Source organism: Gymnoscopelus braueri (assembly GCF_963280865.1).
Source record: "Gymnoscopelus braueri genome assembly, chromosome: 15".
NCBI classification, from domain to species: Eukaryota; Metazoa; Chordata; class Actinopteri; order Myctophiformes; family Myctophidae; genus Gymnoscopelus; species Gymnoscopelus braueri.
The window spans coordinates 38,987,446-39,011,574 of NC_137620.1; the positions used below are offsets into that span (position 1 = coordinate 38,987,446).

Below are 24,129 nucleotides of genomic sequence, written 5' to 3' on the forward strand. Positions count from 1 at the left end.
GTTGCTGTTTCTGCTTTAGTTAGACAGAGTGAGAGTGTGTAAGAGACCTTTTGTTGACACTGAAAGTGTAGAAAATGGTGACTGTTTAACTCTGCACTGACACACACACACACACACACACACACACACACACACACACACACACACACACACACACACACACACACACACACACACACACACACACACACATTACTAGTAGACAGTTATAATAAGTGTAAGAAGTGCTGTATAACGTTCATAAAGCATGTATTATTGTAGTAGTAGGTTTCAGTAGCTTTCATGTCACAATGGTTCAGTTGGGTTGAACATTATTTCCTTGCTGCCTCATGTTACACACACACACACACACACACACACACACACACACACACACACACACACACACACACACACACACACACACACAAACGTTTTCCTTACAGCAGTTACTTGAACCCATAGACTAGAATAGCTTCCTCTCCTCTCCAGTCATTTCCTAGAACAGCACTGATCTGACAGTAACTGGATAGGAGAAGACTGGAGTGGAGTGTATCAATCTATCCATCTGTCTGACAGTTGTTGAGATGTGGTTAAATGCATAGAGGTGCAAGTTAACAGTTAATTAAACTAATTGATTTAATGGATTTTAATACAATGATACATAGCACCTCAAAAATAGCGCATCTACAAGCTCACAACATGCAGATGTGCTGTGAGCTGGTAGATCTGCTATTTTATTGTTCAAAGAAGTATGAAATAGGGTCTAAGTGGTTTATCAGACAAATTGATTTAGTCGATTATGAAAAATCAGGAAAAAAATCAATCTGATTGTTTTGTCGATTCATTGATAAATAAATACACAAATGCATACAAAATATACAAAACAATTAACAAACACACTTCTGCTTCTCTGTCAATCAAACAAGTCATCAATAGAATAATCGCAAAGAAGATAATCGAGTCTTCTTATAATCTAGTCTTTTACTGCACACTGCAAAATGTAAACAGGACAACCATTGATTCAGATCATGCATGCTGGTCTAGCATTGGACTTGACTCAATTCTCTGGAATGTAGCTCATGTTTTTAGTTTATTCGGAACACGTAGAAACGTCGCCACTTCTGAGTGGATGTTTGAATCAGATCCAGACAGACACACCACAGGCCTAAACTGTACTGTCTGGTACACAGTAACATCCTGAGTTTAACTCTTGAAAGTGTACAAATTGACACCTATCAGGATTATTTTTTACATTATTCTTCCAACAAAACGTGTGACACTAGAGATGATGTGAGGGACAGCGGTTATTGCAATGTCTGTGGTTCGATTCTGTATGTAAACCTGTGTTGAAACTTGCATATTTTTCCCCTGTCTGTCCTTAGCTTCCTGTCTCTACACTGTCCTGTGTGAAATAAAGCCACAACTGCCCTAAAATGATCTTTAATGATCATAGTGAAGGGTCTACTTGTTAGAACTGAGTTTACGGCCAATTTTAGGAATCTCCAGCTGCTTAGTTCAAATGTCAGTATTGTGCAAAAAAAACTACAACTCATGTATTTACATATTTCAATGAAAATAGTCATAAGTGAGGGCAGTCAGCACAGCAGCACAAATGAAGCACCATGGCATTATTTGTAACTGTTTGTAGGTGAATTCAATTGTATACCCCCATGCTTAGACTCAGCAAATCAATTGCTTGCTTGCTTATGTAACCTCACTAGCTTGTTTGATCACATGTGGCCTACATCTGTCAGTGAGGAAAGCTAGTTTGATGTTGAAACACAAAGTCATGAACCTCTGCTGTGTCCTTTGTCATCCAGTTGTAAAATGTAGCCTAAGCAAGTTGTGAAGTGTGAACCTCGCAAGTTAAGTTCTATTAATCCAACAATGATAATGGCTGTCCGTTCAGTTCAGTTACAGTAGGTTTGATTTTCAGCTCCTTTGGATATATATAATAATAATATATAATATATATATATGTACATACAATTCATTCATTTGGTTTATATATTTACAATAATATACATAATAATTACAATAATAATCATAATGTGAATCATAATAATTGTCAAAGTCCCCGAAAAAGGGTTAGGGAGAAGCATTAAGCTTGTCGGGCCCTACCCATGGTAATATTTTCAACAAAAAAACAAATAAATAATAATAATATATAAATATATAAAAATATATATTTTTGTTTTTCATTTTTCATAAATCATTAATTTGCACGCCTCAAAGTGCATCCATCATCCAGACTGCACACAGTCTCTCTCTCTCTCCACACACATACACATAACTACAGAATATATACATCCCATCTATACCTTTCGAAGATTGATTCTTTTAGTCCATATTTATATTGCCAAATATGCAGGCAGCATGCTTTGTTTTTGATTGGGAGGTATTTTAGTGTTTGGCAGTACATCAAATGCAGTGGTCAGTGTTGTATTGCTGAATTGGAACGTGGTTGCACTCTATTTTAATGACGTGAATTTAAAGTTGTTTTAAATCTATGCATGTGCGATGTGCCTGCGCGTGCTCCTGTTCAAAAAGGTTGTTGCTCGGCGTGTTAGGCCGTCCCATGAGCAATGCAACCCTGGCAGTGATGCAGCTGAGAGTCAGACGGATTTCAAGCTAAAACTATAGTCTTTCACTACCAGGAATGTATGTCAGCATGCTAAATAGTAGCCATAGTAGCTCCTGTGGTTGCATCAGTAAAAGATAAATAAATAGACAAATCCCTGCCAATGATGTCACCGGCATGTACTGTAAACTTTGGCGCTATCCACAGCCTATCCCCCTGAGAGACAGAGTAGACAAAAAAAGTACCGTCTGATGAGGTTGTAGAAATGAGTGGAGGCACTTCTGTGGCCTGCTGGCAGTGTGCTGTGTGCACACACACACACACACACACACATACACACACACACACAATACATTTGGCGCTGATGATAATTCTTGCGGCTTGCAAGATTAGCTCCAGACACACAGACACTCTTATAGATGGCTAGACTCCTGCAGTGCCAGGAGAACACTGGGGATTGGGAAATTCACTTTTGACTAGTGGTCACTAAAATCTTCTAAAAGGGAATGTAGTTTTTTTTTAGTGTTTAGTCTGTGAGGTAAAACGCCCCAGAAACAAACATATTCTGGCCTGGCTCCTACTGTTAAATGTACATGATGATTCCTGTGCTGCTTTCTGTGCTGCTAATTTAAGTTCAAACCAACCTCTCCATCTGTCCTGCTGTGAGGAGATTAAACCTCTGCACTATACTGTGTCTCCAATCCAGATTAACCGATTCCCAAACTCATGCAGGCCTGTTATGTCATAACAGCAGGCAGCAAGGGATGATGATGATGGTAATAGCCTCATCACTCCGTTTAGGTTCACACACACACACACACACACACACACACAGAGACACACAGAGACACACACACACACACACACACCACATAGTGGATTATGAATGGATTTGGGCCATGCAACAGAAAGTTTGGGGTGATTATCCTGTTCAGAGCACACATTTCAAGAAAATTGAGCAGGGGGGGATAATATATCTAAGCGTTAGATTAACCCATTAACAAGGTTATTGTGACTGTGTTTTGTCCTGTCTAGGACCCAGTAACAAAATTACTGTATGTTTTGTCTTGTCTGGGACCCAGTATCAGGGTTACTTTCTGTTTTATTGTGTCTAGGATCCAGTAACAGGGTTACTTTGTGTTTTATTGTGTCTATAGGACCCAGTAACAGGGTTACTTTCTGTTTTATTGTGTCTAGGATCCAGTAACAGGGTTACTTTGTGTTTTATTGTGTCTATAGGACCCAGTAACGGGGTTACTTTCTGTTTTATTGTGTCTATAGGACCCAGTATCAGGGTTACTTTCTGTTTTATTGTGTCTAGGACCCAGTAACAGGGTTACTTTGTGTTTTATTGTGTCTATAGGACCCAGTAACGGGGTTACTTTCTGTTTTATTGTGTCTAGGACCCAGTAACGGGGTTACTTTCGGTTTTATTGTGTCTATAGGACCCAGTAACAGGGTTACTTTCTGTTTTATTGTGTGTAGGACCCAGTAACGGGGTTACTTTCTGTTTTATTGTGTCGAGGACCCAGTAACAGGGTTACTTTGTGTTTTATTGTGTCTAGGACCCAGTAACAGGGTTACTTTGTGTTTTATTGTGTCTAGGACCCAGTAACAGGGTTTTATTGTGTCTATATAGGACCCAGTAACAGGGTTACTTTGTGTTTTATTGTGTCTAGGACCCAGTAACGGGGTTACTTTGTGTTTTATTGTGTCTAGGACCCTGTAACAGGGTTACTACCAGCCAGCACAGAGCAGCCTGATGCCTGGGTCAGAGACAACGTGTACAGCATCCTGTCAGTCTGGGCTCTCAGTCTGGCTTACAGGAAGAACGCTGATCGAGATGAGGACAAGGCCAAGGCCTACGAACTGGAGCAGGTAGGCCGTGTGTGTGTGTGTGTGTGTGTGTGTGTGCGCGTGTGTAGAGTTCGTTTGGGACTAGGATTAATTGAAAATGGTTTAGGACAGGGGTGGGCAACCACCTCTTATTGATCTACCAGGTGATCAGAGTTGGCTACTGATGTGATCAATTGAGTTGATAAAAAAATACCGTTATTGTATGATTTCCATAAACCTTTCTCTCTAGATAGATAATTTATACAGAATGTATCTTTATTACTCATATTACATTATTGACTCATTCTTTGTTAGGTTTAATTATTTTGTTTTTCACTGTCTGGCACTGGGTGATCACGTAAGCCTTAGAAAACTGCTGTGATCAGGTGCCCAAAAAGGTTGCCCACCCCTGGTTTTAGATATGGTCCAGGCTCAAGGATTGTGTCTCGCCTATCCTGGGGGGGGGGGGGGGTTTGTGTGTGGGTGTGGGTGTGGAGGTGTGTGTGGGGGTGTGTGGGTGCGCGCATGCTTGCGTCCCTGTGCTGAGAGAGCGTTCCAGTTGGCATGGAGTACAGTAGTGTCATATTTCTGTGCCCGAGTGCCTACAGAGGATGCTGTGTTGGAAATGTCACCGTCTGTGTCTGTGTTCCTCTCTAGAGTGTGGTGAAACTAATGAGAGGGATTCTTCAGTGCATTATGAGACAGGTATGTCAACAGTGCTAAACGCACAATCTTTCCAACGCACAACTAAACACATTACATTTACATTACATTAAAGTCATTTAGCAGACGCTTTTATCCAAAGCGACTTACAATAAGTGCATTCAACATAGGTAGGGAACGAAACTACTAATCACCAGCAGTATTAAGTGCATTCTCTTCTAAAACAAGCAAATACGAGTATACCTAGCGCTAAAGTAAAAGTGCAATATCAGCTACCTACTTTCATAAACAGATGAGACAAAATAGGAAAATCAAATGAGCAAGAGCTAAAACAAATAAGTGTATCAAACACGCCCTTTCTCTGACACACATGCACAGATTAAGGACAATGGTTAATTTCCCTTGGGGAGAAATGAAAATAGAGCCCCGCCCCCTAGTGTCTGTGTTTGACCAGTTATTTTGTATACAAACATTGAGACTACATGTGCACACAGGTTGCAGAAAGAAACAATTCACAAACCAGCCAATTGGCATCTTATCTATCCATCAATATATCAGTCCATCCACCCCTCAATCCACCTACCTACCCATACATTCCTCTAACTCTCTTCCGCCCACAGCTGGATAAGGTGGAGAAGTTTAAGTACAGTAAGAGTACGTCAGACTCTCTGCATGCCAAGTACAACATCAGGACGTGTGGGACGGTGGTGTCTGATGACCAGTGGGGACATCTGCAGGTGGACGCCACCTCTCTGTTCCTCCTCTTCCTCGCTCAGATGACTGCCTCAGGTGAGACTGTGTGTGTGTGTGTGTGTGTGTGTGTGTGTGAGGCAGATGCTCCCTCTCATTGGCGTAGTTCCTCTGAAACAGTAGTTAAACCATGTGAGGCAAATGAAATGCTTTTAGCCTTGGATTGAATGCTCAGGGTATTGATCTGAGTATTGATCGTGTTGTCTCATGTGACTGGGATATAACACAGACGATGCCTGTGTTACAATGCAGAATGCTCCATAGTCCTTATCCTCATCACTTTGAATAAGTCTGTATCATGGATACTAGTTTAAACAACAAACTGATTCATATTTATATAATAATAGAATGCACAGTTACTCTCACATAGCAGAAGAGATTACCGGCCATTTGCCTTTTAACAGATTCTGTGTGTGTGTGTTGTGCATATTGGTTCCAGGTCTCCATATTGTCTACACGCTAGACGAAGTGGATGTGGTTCAGAACCTGATGTTCTACATAGAGGCTGCCTACAAAGTTGCTGTAAGTATTCTTTGTATAATTTATACCCCAAACATGTTGCACATCCATTCAGACAGTTGGAGAGCTGGGAGAGATACGGGGCAGGACAAATCAGGTGGTGGTGGTAACTGTTTTTGTTTTTATTTTTGAAAAGAAACCAGGGGGATTCTTGGTCGCGCAGGGGTAAAGGTGCTGCCCACCGGTGTAGAGATTAGAGGTTAAAAAAAGGTGCCACAAACATATGTATTCACCCCAAAGTGTTAACAGTAGGTTGTTTTGTCATGACAGTACTTTGTCGTCTTCTGGTGTCCCACAGGATTATGGGATGTGGGAAAGAGGTGACAAGACGAACCAGGGCATCACCGAGCTGAATGCCAGCTCCATAGGCATGGCCAAGGTTGGTATGAATGCACGCTATGACACACACCAATGGCGGAGATTCATAAAGACAGTTTAACATCATCTAGTTCACTCTGAGTCTCCCGGACCCGTCCCACAGAGTCGTTTATGCTCTTCATCATACACTCTTGTCAATTTAAAAAGAAAAGAAGGCATTTGTCAATCCAGATGATATCAAACTGTCTGCGTGAATCTCCACTATATTCATTTTCATGAAGAAATGTTGATTATGCAAACCAGCATGCATAATGCCTGTTAAAATGACAATTTACGCATTTAGCAGACGCTCTTACCCAGAGCGAGATCAGAATAAGCAGAGTAAACATGAACCCTAGTCAATAAACAACAAGGTAAACAATCACATAAGTAGAGTGGAGAGAGAACAATGCAATGCCGATAAACAATGAACCTAGCATCTGCCTAAACAACATGCCATCTAAATAACGTTCTTCACATTTGTGGTCAAGAAAAGACTAATCTGAATACAAAAAGATCTGAACAAGTAAACATTACTGTTAGCATGGAAACCTCAGTGCAGTCACCACATGTGACCTTTGCACAGACCCCGGGGTCGCACTGACAGAACAGAGAGAGAGAGAGAGCGCTGTTGGGCAGCTGAGAATGTAATGGTTCATGGATGACTGAGGAGATAATGAATACTTTGCTTTGATATACCTGCCAGGCAGCCACACACACACACACACGCGTGCTCTTTTTCTTTTTCACACTCACCACACTATCTCTCTCTCGCTCACTCGCTTGTGTACAGGCACACAATCTCGCCTTCTTTCAATATATTCAATGTGTCCTCAGTCTCTCATGAATGCAACGTAAATCTGCAGTTCTGCTCACTAACCCTAACCCTAACACACACAAACACACACATGGCATGCTGCCCCCATGTTATCCTTGGTTCAGTTGGCTGTGAGGGTATCAGGTTCATACAGTAGTAGTAAAACCTCAGAGGTTTCCAAGAATGTCAACATAACCTAGTACACATGCACACACAGGCTAATTTCAGACCTAATGGAAAGGGGCACCACAGTGGTACATTCTCTACTCGCCCTGTCAGGAGGTCACATTCATCATCAGTGGTGTTGACAGCAGCAACACAACATGAGATGGAAGCTTTGAACCCATGCTGTGATGTTTGTTGTGCTGTTATCTGTTCTGTACTGTACTATTCTATTCTTCTCTGAGCTGGGATTTGAGCCCACACTCTGCCGTTATGCTATGCTGTTCTATTCTATTGTATTATTTACTATACTATAATTATACTATTGTACTATATCATGCTTTTGTCTATTCTGAGCTGGGATTTGAACTCATGTTCTCATGTGTTCATGTGCTGTTTTATCAGTTCTATACTATATACTATTGTTGTCCTCTTTCCTCTCCTCCGATTTACTTAACCACTTAAGCCCTATACATAACAGTATACTTTGAATATTCACCTATTTTCACCTAATGTTTACCTATTATTACATGCCCAGAGTAGAGACACTAGCGTTCAGTAAACAATATCACAGTCATTAGCATGAGATTACAGGCTGAGTGCTGAAGATAATCACAGCCGTGCTGATATTCAGTTCAACAGCATGAGTGTGATATTACTTTTATACAACAGTTATACAAGCACCATTTATTAGTTAATTGTAATACACGACTACAGATTATGATCGCAAACACAAGTAGTTCCGCAACTGGACACTGTCCTCTGCATTTACCCATCCTAACTATATGAGGAACAGTGGATGTCATTAATACAGTGCTCAGGGAGCAATTAGGGGTTTAGTGTCCCTGAGTGAACTGGTGGTGGGGAAGAACTGGTGACCTCCTGATTCCCAGAGGGCCTCTCTGAGGGCCTCTCTGCCCACGTGTAATACCCTGCTGTCATGTAATACTTGTGTTGTGGTGTTTTTTTCTCTGCCCTGCAGGCAGCCCTGGAGGCCCTGGATGACCTGAACCTGTTTGGAGCTGAAGGAGGACCCAGCTCTGTGGTCCATGCACTGGTTGATGATATACAACACTGTCAGGTACACACACACACACACACACACACACACACACACACACACACACACACACACACACACGCACACGCACACACGAAAAAGAGAGGAGGACAGTCATTATGAGAAAGATGGAGAGAATGTGTGAAAAAGAGAGGAAGACAGTGGTTATAAGACCCACACACACGATCAATGTGTCACCAACTCTGCCATCACTTCTCACGCTCTGTTCAGACTGCAGGCAAATGCATGTTTCTCAAATCTTCTCTTCATGCCCACAGTGCTATTTGTAAGGGATCAGATCGGATTAATCAGCAATGGTTGCTGTGTAATGCTTCATGTACACTGCACTGTAGTACGACGATGTCGATCGCGTGGTGAACTTGTGGATCCGCTATATTTGTCGAATGACAAACTATAAATCAGGCCTCAGTGTCCGTGTGTCCAGACGGAGACACATCTTTAGAGATCAGATTTAAATTCCATTTCAAACCACTTAGGAATGTGGTTTGAATCTGATTCACAAAAATCAGTTTCCATGCACACGCACGCACGCACGCACGCACGCACGCACGCACGCACGCACGCACGCACGCACGCACGCACGCACGCACGCACGCACGCACGCACGCACGCACGCACGCACGCACGCACACGCACACGCACACGCACACGCACTCATGACATACTGCCACATGCACTTATCCACCCATTCATAATAAATAAAATAAAAAAACGTATGTTTACATTCTTGTGTGCATCATCTTTGGTCTACAAATCAAGAAGGAGGCGGTCTTAAGTGTTGGATGAAATGTGAAAAAAAGAATAAGTCTCTCTCTCTCTCTCTCCTTCCGGTCTTTCAGTCCATCCTGACCTCCATGCTGCCCAAGGCGTCCATATCTAAGGAAGTGGATGCAGGCGTGTTGGCCATCATCTCCTACCCTGCCTTCGCTGTGGAGGACCTCAACCTGGTCAACATCACTAAAGAGGAGATCATCTCCAAGCTACAGGTCAGTACAGTGACATGAGATGGGACACCTGCTGGTTGACAAGTGTTATTGCCCAAAGGTCAGGCAATATTTCTCCTGAGCAAGCAGCTATTACCTCAGTGGTAGAAATTTCAGGGAGACATTTGGCTTCAATCTTACAGATTCTAAGCTGTGAAATTCACTTGCTCACTGTCTCGCTCCTACCATTCTGCTACTGCGCTGCTCAGAATGAAACGGAATATAATTTCCCAACCCTTCAGTGTATTGTTCTGTCAGTATTGACTGCGTTGTCATCTGACGGGCAGCTCGGTCATGCTGTTCGTGTTAGAATAGTCTAACAAATACGACCACGCTGGCTTACCTGTGATGAATCCTGGTTGAGGAATGGAATGACATCCCACAGGAACATGTGACCAGGCTGGTGATAAGCATGAGGAGGAGATTTGAGGCTTTTGTGGCTGCATATGGTTACTTCCACCTGCTACCTACAAGGGCATGCCCCCCCACTTTACCTTCAGGATATGTTCCACCCCTTCTTGCACACTTCAGATCAGCTAACACAGGACGTCTGTCCCTCCCTTCCCTACGATGCCGTGGCCAATGCTTCAGGCATCCTATACTCTTCTCCCTTCTCGCTCCCAAACTGTGGAATGACCCCTGACCTCCCCCTCAGTCAGGACTGCGGACTTACTCCACAGTTTCCACCACAGTCTGAAAACTCTCCTCTTCAGACTCTACCTCACACACTAGCACTGCTCATACCTTGTATCACTTCTTGTTGCCTATTTTTGATAGATGCTAGTTACTGCATACAGTACATGTACTTTGCAGATGTATGTTGGTTACTTGTTCACATGTTGTACTGTATATATTATTTAGATTGTCCACAAATATTAAGAATGTTATTTAGTGATAACAGTGTTTAGGTTTGATGTTTACCTGGTATCCTAGTTAGTTAATTAATTGCTTTCTTTGCACTCTGTTTACATGACCATTTACCATGTCATTTTTTTTACTGCGGTTCATGCCATTTACTCTGATCTTACACTGTGTAATATGGAATAGAGCATCTGCTTTATGCTTAAATTGTAATTGTAAATTGATGTTTTCAGTTGACCGTCTATAGTTAAAGCCCTGTCCTCCGTCTTTCTTTCTGTCTGTTCAGGGTCGGTACGGCTGCTGCAGGTTTCTCAGAGACGGACACAAAACTCCTAAAGAGGTAAACAACAAAACATGCTCCATGCTCAACACTGTGATTGTGTATGTTCAGGTGGTGTACAACATTCTCATACCATGTGCTGGCTGTGAATAGAATTCTAGCCAGCATTTTTAAAGGAAACCCTAACAAGTTGTTTCAAGACGCTTTATATTTCATGCACAGATCCAATGTTTGCCCCATGAGCAATCACTTGGTGACAGTTACAAGGGGGGAAAAAAGGTTATGTAACACAACGCTCACAGTCCAATATGCAGCACGTCTCAAATGGTGATAAAAGGTATCAGATGTATTTACAGAACCTGCTGCAAAGCATCTCATTGACCAGCGTTCATGTCATTTGAGGACTTCTTGTGAATGCACAGTGGCAGAACTAATGGAACTGGACTTAGTGTGTGCTTTTGTGTGAGTAGCTAATCAGCCAGTAGTAATTGAATGAGAACAGGTACTGTACCGTTTAGGCGTGCTTTTAAGCAAGGTGCTAGTTTCTTTAATGGATCTGTTTGTACTGTCTGTACTAGGACCTGGGACCTGTTTGCTTTAAGCGAGGGATGAGGGTTTTGGCTTATCAGAGCAAGTAGCTCTGTGAGAGGAGAAATCTGTCTGTGCTGTTGAAAAACGTTTATGTTCAGAAACTAAAACCATTTTGGATTTAAAACGAGCAACTAAAGTTGATTTAAAAAAAAAACGTAAAGCGCAACAAAAGTGTAGGCCTGTGGAAACAGGAAGTGGTAAGGTTGCTTTCTCTGAGAAGCGGTTGCGGTAGAGCAGGTTTGTACTGGTCTCTCTCTCTCATGCAAGTCTTGCCCACACACACACACACACACACACACACACACACACACACACACACACACACACACACACACACACACACACACACACACACACACACACACACACACACACACACACACACAGTATGTGTTGGTCTCCCATTTTCTATTTTTTTTCCCCCTGCATGTCTCTCTCTTTCACTCTTTCTCTCTCATGCCTCAAATGTCCATTCTTTATTTCTTTATCTCCCTCCATCCCTCCCTCCCAGGACCCTAACCGTCTGTACTATGAGTCTGCAGAGCTCAAACTGTTTGAGAACATTGAGTGTGAGTGGCCTCTGTTCTGGACGTACCTCATACTAGATGGAATCTTCATCAACAGCCCTGAACAGGTACGTGTGTGCGTGTGCGTGTGCGTGTGCGTGTGTGCGACCTCAGTCAAGATTTTAAAAAATGGTGTTATAAACTTGTCCCTCTATTATCTTTCTCATACTATTGATATCTACATTCTTCAGGGTAAAACATGTATGATATTGTATTAAACATGCTTTATGTTGTATATTTCCTGCCCACGCAGGTTCAAGAGTACCAGGAGGCTCTGGAAGGCATCCTGATCAAACAGAAGGATGGAATAAGGCTGGTACCAGAGCTCTACAGTGTCCCTGCTGACAAGGTCAGAACGTCAACGCTTGATTTAGTTCTACAAGCTCACAACCCGATGCAGTGCGAAATGTTGTGATGTTGTAGATCGGTTATTTTCGCCGTGCAACACCAGAGCTCAACTAAGTATAAATCAGGCTTTAACATCTTGTTATTCTAGATAATAGCTTGTTATCTAGCTGATAAGATAAGTCGTTTTTATAGTGACATTTGAAGGGTTCTGCAGTGTTTTCAAAGTCAAATCTTGATCTTGTGGCTAAATAACAGATGCAATCTTAATTTAATCTTAACAAAATCACATGACAATGATTCTATGTCACTTTCATTGTCATGTCATCTTGACCGGTGCCCATATAACCTTATTCCTCCTGTGTTTGGTGTTTTCAGGTGGAGGAGGAGTACATGAATCCTCACACTGTGGAGAGGATTCCTATGGGGAAGTGTCCTCTGAAATGGGGCCAGTCTCTGTACATACTGGGAAACCTACTGTCTGAGGTGAGGAATCACATATCAGTCCTGTTACACTGAAACCTGAAACATAGTCAGTCAAATCAGTCAGTCAGTCAACCAGTTTTCTGTGTGTGACTGTGCAGGACGTTGCTGAAAGGGTAAATTCATGCTCAGCATACCTACCATGAATGCTTGCATGTTAACCATGCATGTTTTGTTTTACCCATTAAGACCGATTCTACAAATGCATTCTAAATCAGTAGTTCTAACACTTTCAAGATTCTATCTAAAATAGTACAAGCTCGCAGTGAACTTGTGTATCTGCTATTTTTGAATAGCCAACGCAAAAATCTCAAGTAACACAGAGGCTTTCCTGGTTTTAATGGGTTAAGAAACTTTCGCACACCTTAAGTAAAACTTAAAAATGTATTATGCAAAATGTATTAAAGAAGCAATGTTTCAGTCACAGATGGCCTTCCTCAGACCGAAAGTTGCTTCTTTAATACATTTAGCTCCTGTACCGTGCAGGTTGACGTGTGCGGGCGTATCATTTTTACTTAACCATACATGTTTTAAAAAATCAATCGGATCAATCAATCAATCTTTATTTATGTAGCACAAGTCATACATCAGATTCAACTTCAGATGCTGAACATAAAAAGTGAAGGCAAAAGCAGGTCAAAAATAGGTATTATTCTTCTAGTATAAATGAGGCACAAATTCTGTCATCACAAGGTTTTAAAATCTGATGATTGCTGATAGCTGATAGTATGATTCCACATTCCATCTGAATTAATAATACATGTTAATGTAATACACAATACATCATCTTATGTAATTAAACTGTAATAATATAAAATGTGGTTGTGATAACTCCAGAGGGTTAATGTTTCTCAACGTTCAACCTCTCTTCCTGTGCTACAGGGTTTCCTTGCCCCTGGAGAGATCGACCCACTGAACAGGAGATTCTCTACCATCCCCAAGCCTGATGTTGTCGTACAGGGTGGGTGGGCGTGTCTACATATGTCTACACAGGTTTTAACCACTTTCAGCGTTCTCCATTTTGGGCATGTCATTGCAGGCGAAAAGTTTCTAAAAGTAGCTAAAATGGCTGATCTACTACACGACACATCATACAGCAAAGTATAAAATAGGGCTTAAGCTAATAAAACAGTTCATCGGCTCTGTCATAGATTATGGTGGTTGTCTGCCGCAAGAATGCCTGGCAGAGAGCCAAACTCCGTCTACAGGCGCACCCTCAGATGCAGCTGTAGATTACTGAATGATGATTACATCGGTGAAAAGAAAAGTTTGCACACTATAAAATGCTCCCATAACAATGTATTACCACCAGTTTCAAAAGAGCTCCTTTGTTTGATGAAGAGCTGATGCTCGAAACCTCACGTGTGGTGGTATTAAAGCTGAAATCCATACTTAGTTTTTTTGTAAATAGAAAGTACCAATATTTTTTACAAATCTATATGGTTGGGTGTGTTGATACAGTATAACTATCAGTGGTGGAAAAAGTACTTTATTTTTTTACTTAAGTAAAAGTATCAATATTGCAATGTAGAAATGAAAAAGTAAGTAAAAGTACTCATTATGCAGAATGTCCCATTTCACAAGTTCAAAATGTATACAATCTTTTGAAAATAGCAGATCTACAAGCTCACAATGCGTCGCATCGCGACTCATTGTGAGCTTGTAGATCGGCTATTTTCAAATGGCCGAAATGTATATAGGGCTGAAGTGGGTAATGTATGTTTTGTAATAATAATCTAAATCTATAAAGTAACCAAAGTTTTCAAATAATTGTAGTGGAGTAAAAGTACAATATTTGCCTCGTAGTGGAGTAGAAAATTGGAAATACTCAAGTAAAGTAGAAATACCTCAAAATTGTACTTAAGTACAGTACGTAAGTAAATCTACTTAGTTAATTTCCACCACTGAACCTAACATAACTATCCCTTCCATTGAGACGTTTAGATCCTGTAGGACACCTACTGGTTCAAAATAGGTATTGCATATACAGTATGTCAAAGGAACATGTTTTGCCTTCCCAAACAGGCTCTCCCTTATCGCTAAAGAGACATTTTGGTGCTCACACGGGGGATCTGGGTTCATATCCCGGGTAGGCCATGAATCTTATGGATCGCAGCTTTAACCAATCCAAACCGATCTCTATTTATCCTACGATTTTCACAAATGTTCTGACATTTCTGCAAATATTGTACTTTTACTCCACTACAATTATTTGAAACCTTTAGTTACTAGTTACTTTGTAGATTTTGATTATTATTACAAAACAAACAGTAACCACTTCAGCCCATCTGGTTATTTGAAAATAGCAGATCTACAAGCTCATAAATCACATTTGAGGCATTGTGAGCTTGTAGATCTGCTATTTTCAAAAGGTTTGTATACATTTGAAAACTTGAAATGGGACATTTTGTATAATGAGTACTTTTACTTGGTACTCTAAGTACATTTTGATGCAAATACTTTTATACTTTTACTCAAGTACATTTTGAATTCCAGACTTTTAATTCTACATTGCAGTATTGATACTTTTACTTAAGTAAAACATTTTAGGATGGGACACACTGAAGGATGGGTAGAGTGTTGTTAATGTTGTTTTATGGTCATTTAATGAATTAATTAAGCAAAACAAAAAACAACACGGAGTGGGGGGGAGGGTTGTCAAGTTCAGCCCCCATGGTCGCGCACAAAAGACGGCGTCAATGGTCGTCACTGCTGTGCTCTTTAACTGAAACGAAATTGAATTGCATGTAAAATAATCTTTGGTTTTACTTTGTCCACCATCATATTTGATGTGATTTCATCCTACATTATTCAGCTTTTATAAACCAAGGCTTTCCTCACATTCCTGAAAAAGTTAAAATAAGCCTTAAAGTAAAAAGAAACTAAACTAAAACTGGTCAATTCCTAAAAATAAAACTAGACTGAAATCAAACGCCAAACTAAAAAACGAAATAAAAAATCTAAAAGTAATGAGTATTGTAAAACTATAATAACTCTGGTAGTTACTAAGCTGAATAGTTTGAAAGACTCTTCGCACAAAGTCAGTATGCAACAATATGTATGTATGAACCTATGCATGCGTGCGTGTGTGTGTGTGTGTGTGTGTGTGTGTGTGTGTGTCTGTGTGTGGGGTGGGGGGACTTCCTGTTGTTTCTCACGTTCATTGTTTTTCTCTTTTCTTTCTTTCTCGGTAATAACCACTATCTCTTCCTCTCTTTTTTCACAGAATAGGTTGTCTCTCTTCTTTCTCATAATGACTCTCTTCCTCTGTTTGCACACATTCTCTCCTTTCTTCTCTCTACCTCTTGGTCTAATTTGGTTCGACTAGGCTACTATTAAATAAAGTAATAGTGTATACTATGTCCATGGGGCTGAAACCACACACGCACGGCACACGCCCGTATAGGCAATTATTTTTGGCAATGAAAGATAGAATGTTTGAATAGCTTATTGTGTCGAACATTATTAACTTTTTATTTATGAAGAGTAGGTTGACTAAATGCAAACATGTAATTGTAGGGACATGATAGGTACCAGTTTCACCAACACATTAAGGGACAGCTACTTTACTTGTTTCACACAGGACCAGAAACAATTCATATAGGGCCAATAGCATGAATCTTTTTTTATTTTTTTTTAATAATTTTTATCCCACGATTTTGTAACCCATATTTTTCACCCAGTGCCAATTGCCTATGTAATCCTGGGCGCTACTCTCCCTCTGCCAGCCTAGGGAGAGCCCAAGCTGAAGCTCATGCCTCCTTCAATGCATGAGGAGCAAGCAGGCCGCTTCTTATCACCCGACAGGGGGGAGGTTCCCTGGTTAGACGTAGCGCGTGGAAGGAACACGTTATTCCAACCAGTTCCTTTCCCCTCCATCAGGCGCCCTGACTGACCAGGGGGAGGCATTATAGTGACCAGGATTACAGCATGTTTTTGTGAGGGTATTAACTACCCTAGGAGACACGGGGAGAACATGCAAACTCCACACAGAAAGGCCCTTTCACCAACCCCACCTAGGGTATGGGCACTGATGACACGGAGGAGAGAACGCGCCCCCAGCGTCCCCGGCGGGAATTGAACCCAGGACCTTCTAGCTGTGAGGCGACAGCGCTACCGACTGCGCCACCGTGCCCCCTTTAATAGCATGAATTTTAACTTTTTCCTATATACTGTGTGTGTGTGTGTGTGCTTGCGTGCCTAATAAGTTCCATCTCTGTTTGTGCAGTGTCCATCCTGGCCGAGAATGAGGAGATCAAAGAGCTGCTGTTGCAGAACGGCATCGAGGTGGAGACGGTAGCTGACATCCACCCCATACACGTCCAGCCCTCCAAAGTCCTGAGCCACATCTACGCCAGGCTGGGTAAAAACCTAGAACAGCTTCTATGTGTCTTTAGGAGGCCTGTCACAATTATTACATAATCGGATCATCGTTTGCATGTTGAAAAATGTTCATACAGTTTCAAAACATTTTCCAAAAATAGCAGAAATAATAGATCTACAAGCTTACCCAGCTATTTCCACTATTTGTATTAAATATATATATTTATTTGTATATTTAAGTTATTTGTCATATCTGCCCTGTGCAAATTGTGATTACAAGCCTAAAAAAACAAAACAGAATTTTAAATTGTATTCATATGTTCCAATGTTCAACGCTTTTATTTGCTACTGCACCAGCACCTTTCTGCTTTGCATTTCTATGGTAAACTGTCTTCCTTCTCCCCATCCCTCCTTCTCTTTGTCCTTCGCCCCACCCTCCATCTCTCCATCCCTTCCTGCATGCACTGTACGTGTTCTTTCCACTATATTTTTATTCTCTCTAACCCTACTTTTACTTTGTCTTAGACCGGGAACGCATCTGTGTCATTTTAAATTTCTTTGGCTATTAGTAGATCTGCTATTTTAGTTTTTTTTTGCAAATCTTTGAATATATATATATTTTATCAAATCTTTGCTTCTGGAGGGTCCCTGGAACAACATATTTTGAGATGGGGGTCTGCGGCCAAATACATATCATTTTGGGGGTCCTTGATATGAAAAAGTTTGAGAACCACTGATTATAGCAACATAAGTTATTTTCAAAAAACTGTTAGGATTTAGAAGATATTTGTAGAATCCCCAGAAGCAAAGATTTTAGTTAAAAAAAATGTTTAAAAATAATAATATATATATTCAAAGATTTGCAAAAATGTTAACGATTCTTCCAAAAATAGCAGATCGCATTCCCGGTCTTAATGGTTAACTGCAATAGTGAGAGCCTGCACAAGCAATAATTTCACCCGCTTTTACCTTGTAACCTTGATATGACGATAAAGATTGATTAATCGAGTGAGTGATTGATTGAGTGATCGATCAACCAATGACTCAATCTGTCTCTCTCCTCAGGTCGTAACCAGAGGCTGGGTCTGACAGGTCGGCCCTACAGGAGAATGGGAGTTCTGGGAACCGCCAAGTTCTACATGATCAGAAACAATGTTTTCGCGTTCACACCACAGGTAAACAAAGTTGCCATCATCTGTACTCAACAGAACAACCAACTCCCCATCAATAAGAAGGAATAAACAGGACATATTGGCAATTTGATGCTTTATTCATTGAACAAACAATAGTCTAAAGCCTCAGTAGCGGGTAGAAAAGTAATACGAAGTCCCAGCAGCATTTTACCTCCTCCTCATGCTGGGCACCAGCCTGGTCACATGTTGCTGTGTGGGCTGGCATTCCATTCCTTCCATCCAGCAAAGGTCAGCCAACGTGGTTGTATTTATTAGACTACTCTATAACACGTAGAGCACGACCCAGCAGCCAGTCAGGTGACAATGGGGTCGATGCCACCAGGACAAATACACTGTTTGACTTTGGCACAACAGTTTGTTCATCTCACAAATGCATGATCCTTACAACTGGTAACAACAGTTAACAGTAACAACAAAGATATAATCAAACAAACACACAGTTACAAACTTTTTTTTGAGGAATTTAGGATATTAAAATGTAGAACAAAATGTATGGATAATAGATCACCATCAGTTCTACATGTGTTCAGTTCATAGATCACCATCAGTTCTACATGTGTTCAGTTCATAGATCACCATAAGTTCTACATGTGTTCAGTTCATAGATCACCATCAGTTCTACATGTGTTCAGTTCATAGATCACCATAAGTTCTACATGTGTTCAGTTCATAGATCACCATCAGTTCTACATGTGTTCAGTAACAGTTCATAGATCACCATCAGTTCTACTTGTGTTCAGTAACAGTTCATAGATCACCATCAGTTCTACTTGTGTTCAGTTCATAGATCACCATCAGTTCTACATGTGTTCAGTTCATAGATCACCATCAGTTCTACATGTGTTCAGTAACAGTTCATAGATCACCATCAGTTTTACATGTGTTCAGTTCATAGATCACCATCAGTTCTACATGTGTTCAGTTCATAGATCACCATCAGTTCTACTTGGCGTTGGACAACAGGATGATTGTTGAGATGCTGAGGACAGATCTGTCCTACCTGTCATCAAGATGGAGGTTGACTGGACGACCCACCGTCACCTTCCCCATATCACAGACCATGCTGAGTGAGTGCACACGGACACACACACACACACACACACACACACACACACACACACACACACACACACACACACACACACACACACACACACACACACACACACACACACACTAGTGATGTGTCGGTCATGATCGATTGGCTCATAAGAACTAGTTCTTTGCCGTGAGCGTGAACGAATACGTTCATGACTCGAAACCGTTGCGTTCACGGGTTCGTTCATGCCCCGCCCCCCGATCCGCAGGGTCACACACACACACACACACACACACACACACACACACACACACACACACACACACACACACACACAGGAGGACGGGAGCTTCAGCGTGCTTCCCGCGACAGACAGGCGGACATGCATTGCAAATTTTGTGGATTGAAATGAAGCACTGCTGTTGTGTTGTTAGTGTTGTATTCATTGTTCCTGTACAAAAGACCGGTGGTGACCAGATAGCACGACATTTAACTATGAAAGAAATACAGACAACTAATGATTGTCAGGTCACGGATGGACAATTAACACGATTCAGAATGAATGCAAGATGCAATCTGCACAGCCAACCACATAGTATAGCCAAAATAATAATAGTAACCAGAATGAATAAAATGTTTGAAAATAGCAGATCTACAAGCTCACAATGCGTCATGAGCTTGTAGATATAAAATAGGGCTAAAGTGGTAAATGCATGTTTTATAATGTAATGTAATGTAATGTAACAAGTAACTAAAGTTTTCAAATAATTGTAGTGGAGTAAAAGTACAATATTTGCCTTTGAGATGTAGTTGAGTAGAAGTAAAAATACTGATAATTGAAAATATAAAGTAAAAACACTATTTATTTATTATTAATTTATATGTATTATTAATTTAAATATATTACTTCTACACATTATATTACAAAGAAGATGGTGCAATTAGATCGTGAATGACAGTGCTGTGTTTCTGTACAGAGTAGACTGTGCAGTCATGTCAGTGTAGTCAGTGGGATCAGATGCACACAGTTTCATGCAGTTTAACGTAGCGCATCGCATACGCTCCGCCAGGACCTGAAGCGGAACTGAACGAGAACGTGAACGAATCATTTGAACGAGTCTTTGCCGTGAACTGAACGAGAATCATTCGTTCACCGAAATGAACTGTTTTTCCCATCACTAACACACACACACACACGAGCGTTAAACAGAAAAACACAATTCAAAGAAAACTAACATGGTGAACTGGCCAGGGGAAGAACTATACTTCTGAGAAACCAATGTCCCCACAAGTATAGTAAAATATGAGCATGAGGGGGTTAGGTTTGACAATGGCTAACCCTCCTATCATCCGATAACTTTGCACTTTGTATAGAACCTTTTAGAGTTTAGGTTAGTGTTAGGTTGTGGTTAGTTTCATAGATTCATGTTGTTTCTTTTTCGATAGTCGATTAGTAAGTTAAAACGCTTACAATTGATGAGTTTGTGCTTGAGCTTACCTTTGTTTGTGTGTGCATGTGCGTGTGCATACCAGCGGAGGACCATTCAGATCTGGACCCTGCAGTCTTGGCCACTCTGAAGAAACTCCAGGATGGATACTTTGGAGGAGCGAGGTGAGGTTTATTCTGAGAGAATAATATGGACTGTTAATAACATCAGTTAAACCAGACATAGAGTCTAATAACGCTGTGGCCTGCCCAAATGTTACCTATTTATTATGGTGTATTATGGTGTTCTTGCCCTATTGTGGTGATGGTCTATGCTGCATTTGACCAAATAGAAATAGAGATCTTCTTTATAAATAAGAACAAAAGTGCTTCACAACAACAATAATGGTGTGTTTAGATGCATAGATTTTCAGCTGTGACATAACTTTCACACCCTTCATAAGTTCCACTTTTAGGTGACCCGGTATTTCAGGCGGTCATGGTCAAAAGTGGTTAGTTTTATGACATCATGCGTGTAGCAACATAAGCTGTGATTGGTCTACTGTTGAGGGAATAGACATGCATACTTCATACATACAGACAAATCATGTTCTAATCTAGATAACTTGTCTTACAGCCATGCGTTATAATAAATCAAATACATCAGGTGTTTGATTATTCATGATCTTTGCTAAAATGTACAGATTAACTGACAAAAAGCTTACATTTCACAGATTTTTTAAAAATTATGTTTCATAATGTCTTTCTTCTTCATTCATGTCTTATTTGTCTTCTTCAACCACTTCTCTCCCCAGGATCCAGACGGGGAAGCTGTCAGAGTTCCTGACCACTTCCTGTTTCGCTCACCTCAGCTTCCTGGATAGCAGGTCCTCCTCCGGCCACCACCACGGCGAGGATGATGATGAGGATGAGGATGAAGAGTCCAGTATTGGTGACTTTTCCCCGACTAACATGCCTGAAATACGGTTTGACGATGGTAAGAGAGGTGGATGGATGGATGGATGAAAGGAAGGATATGGATGGGTGCTATTTAACTATAGTTGTAGACAAACCCCTTATGCCAGTTGAATGCCACCTCTCACTAAGTTCAAACATAGCCTAGTTATAGCATAAATAAACTACTTAATGGCATAACTATTTAAAGTATCGCTAAGTAATAACTAAATATTTACGCAAGCCCTGAAGCAGCACTGACATCTACTTATAATGGTAGACCGCTTGGAGTACATCAATCAATGAATTCATGAATTATTGAATCTAACAAACAACCCCATCCTTGTCAACCCTCTTAAAGAGGTAACGTTATATAACATCCATTATGTATGATGGTTTTCCAAGAAAGACACATCCACAAATCCTCCGTGTGTAGGGCAAGTGCACTGGGTTACACTAGCCCTGTGTGAGCACACCACGGATTGTTTAGACTTCAACGTGGTATGTGTCGAAAAGTTAGAAGTTAGTTTGAACCTCGTCATTAAAGAATTTAAGTGAATCGAGTGCCTCTGTTCTTTGGGTTCAGTCATTAAGAAGTGGTTTACAGGTGAAATCAGTATTCATTGGATTAGATGATTCAAATGTCATTTTATGTGACTACACATTACATTACGAACAGTCTACTCACTACTAGCTGAGTTATGCCATAAATAGTCGTGGTGCAACATAATCCAACCCTGCCTAAGAGAGGGTTGTAGTGAAGTGGCCATACTGTACGTTTCTCATATTCCCTCTCTCTCGTCTCTCTCCCACCATCCTTCCATCCCTCCAGAATCAGATGACCTGGCCCAGTACTTGGACCAGCTGATAGCGCACGCTGCTCCCAGGAAACACAGTCCCAAGGTGGCTTCAGGACTGGGCCGGTTCAGGGCTGCTGCCACCAAGACCAAAGAGATGGTTTCTCTGATGAAAACGGCCCACGAACTCGACGTTCATAGTGAGGGATAAGTCCGCCACGTTATTACACCATGACTGTATTCACAGGAGGCAGTGGACTTTCGCTGCCCGTGTTCTAATAAAGCGTTGAGGTTTAATGCATTGGCTATAAAGAGGGGTGACAGATGAAAGCAAAACAAAAGCAAAGCGTCAAAGTTGAGAGAAGTCCAACTCTGTCACTTCACGACAGAGCGGCAAGCCAATCAGTAGCGCTTTGTGCTCTGAACATTAAGCATATACCACAGAAAAAGAACTGTATGGAAGTTCCAGCATATTGATAACAAAGTTTTGAATTTGCAGTTGTAGAAATTAATTAAGATTGGGCAACTACATGGCCTATTCCTTACCTAAAACGTATAAATAGTTTACAAACAAGCTGTCAGAGATGAGGACTGAGTGTCTGTTCTCCTCCTCCCTGTCTGTGAGCTCCCCAGGTGGTCACAGCTGTTTGCTTTGATCCACTCGGACCAGCAAATCTCTCACTGTAGCACATTTCTCACTTTTTACGAGGGTGTCACTCATAACCTCCAACACGCCAAGCTTATTGTATATTATGAACGTCCGCACTACAGGCGGCTGCTGCAGCTGCCGGTGTGAATTCAGCTTGAGAAACTATCTCGTAGGAGATTGGGTGACACAATTTGGTTTGTGGTTACATCTAAGGCATCTAGGGTTCCCAAACTGGGGATCGGGAGGGTCCCCAAATAGTTTTGGAGGGTCCCCAGATCATTAGCTTAATGTGCAACATTGTTTTCTCACTCAACAGTAAACAAACCAGCATACAGTATATGTGTATACAATACAGGGTGTCTGCACATTTCTAAAGTTACAATTTAATGACTTTTAAGACCTTACCAAATTGGCCAAATTGTCAAATATTACGTAAGAAATAGGCAAACATTGTGAAAATAGCCGATCTACAAGCTCACAACGCCTCGCAGTGCGAGGTTGGTTGGTTTATGTATTCTCAGTGAACTCAGTGATTATCAACTGTTTTAATTTCAATGACCCACAGTTGACACACATTCAACATTAGGCCACATTTATATGTTTTTTGTTTGTTTGTTTGTATTTCATATCTGTGACCCCTATCTACTATCTTGAGAGACGGGTGGATGGATGGATTTCTCTCATTATTTTTGTCATTCTTTCTCTCCCTCCATCTCTCTCTCTCTCTCTCCATCTCTCTCAGATGTGAACATGTACCTGCCAAACAGGTTGTTTGTCCGTACTCGCCACTCTTCGCTCAGCCTCAATCTGGCGGATCCCACTATACCACAAGAGAGCCAGGTGTGTGTGTGTGTGTGTGTGTGTATGTGTGTGGGTTTGGGCTGGGATCGG

At 41.2% G+C, this 24,129-nt stretch overlaps 1 protein-coding gene across 4 annotated transcripts in view; it reads left to right on the top strand.

Annotated features, from left to right (window-relative positions):
- The window catches only part of LOC308101180 (phosphorylase b kinase regulatory subunit alpha, skeletal muscle isoform-like), a 32,797-nt gene that overhangs the window by 218 nt on the left and 8,450 nt on the right, over window positions 1–24,129 (top strand). For 2 of the 4 annotated variants that reach the window (XM_080450553.1, XM_080450555.1), the window contains exons 2-20: window positions 4,283–4,441; window positions 5,057–5,104; window positions 5,683–5,851; window positions 6,252–6,334; window positions 6,630–6,710; window positions 8,650–8,748; window positions 9,588–9,734; window positions 10,879–10,932; window positions 11,975–12,097; window positions 12,283–12,378; window positions 12,753–12,860; window positions 13,740–13,818; window positions 17,086–17,220; window positions 18,246–18,355; window positions 19,296–19,440; window positions 20,946–21,024; window positions 21,654–21,835; window positions 22,625–22,789; window positions 23,981–24,078. In XM_080450553.1, the coding sequence (XP_080306679.1) occupies window positions 4,283–4,441; window positions 5,057–5,104; window positions 5,683–5,851; window positions 6,252–6,334; window positions 6,630–6,710; window positions 8,650–8,748; window positions 9,588–9,734; window positions 10,879–10,932; window positions 11,975–12,097; window positions 12,283–12,378; window positions 12,753–12,860; window positions 13,740–13,818; window positions 17,086–17,220; window positions 18,246–18,355; window positions 19,296–19,440; window positions 20,946–21,024; window positions 21,654–21,835; window positions 22,625–22,789; window positions 23,981–24,078 (2,160 nt within the window). The remainder of the gene's footprint in view (window positions 1–4,282; window positions 4,442–5,056; window positions 5,105–5,682; window positions 5,852–6,251; window positions 6,335–6,629; window positions 6,711–8,649; window positions 8,749–9,587; window positions 9,735–10,878; window positions 10,933–11,974; window positions 12,098–12,282; window positions 12,379–12,752; window positions 12,861–13,739; window positions 13,819–17,085; window positions 17,221–18,245; window positions 18,356–19,295; window positions 19,441–20,945; window positions 21,025–21,653; window positions 21,836–22,624; window positions 22,790–23,980; window positions 24,079–24,129) is intronic. The other 2 variants (XM_080450554.1, XM_080450556.1) reach the window with 2 other exon arrangements.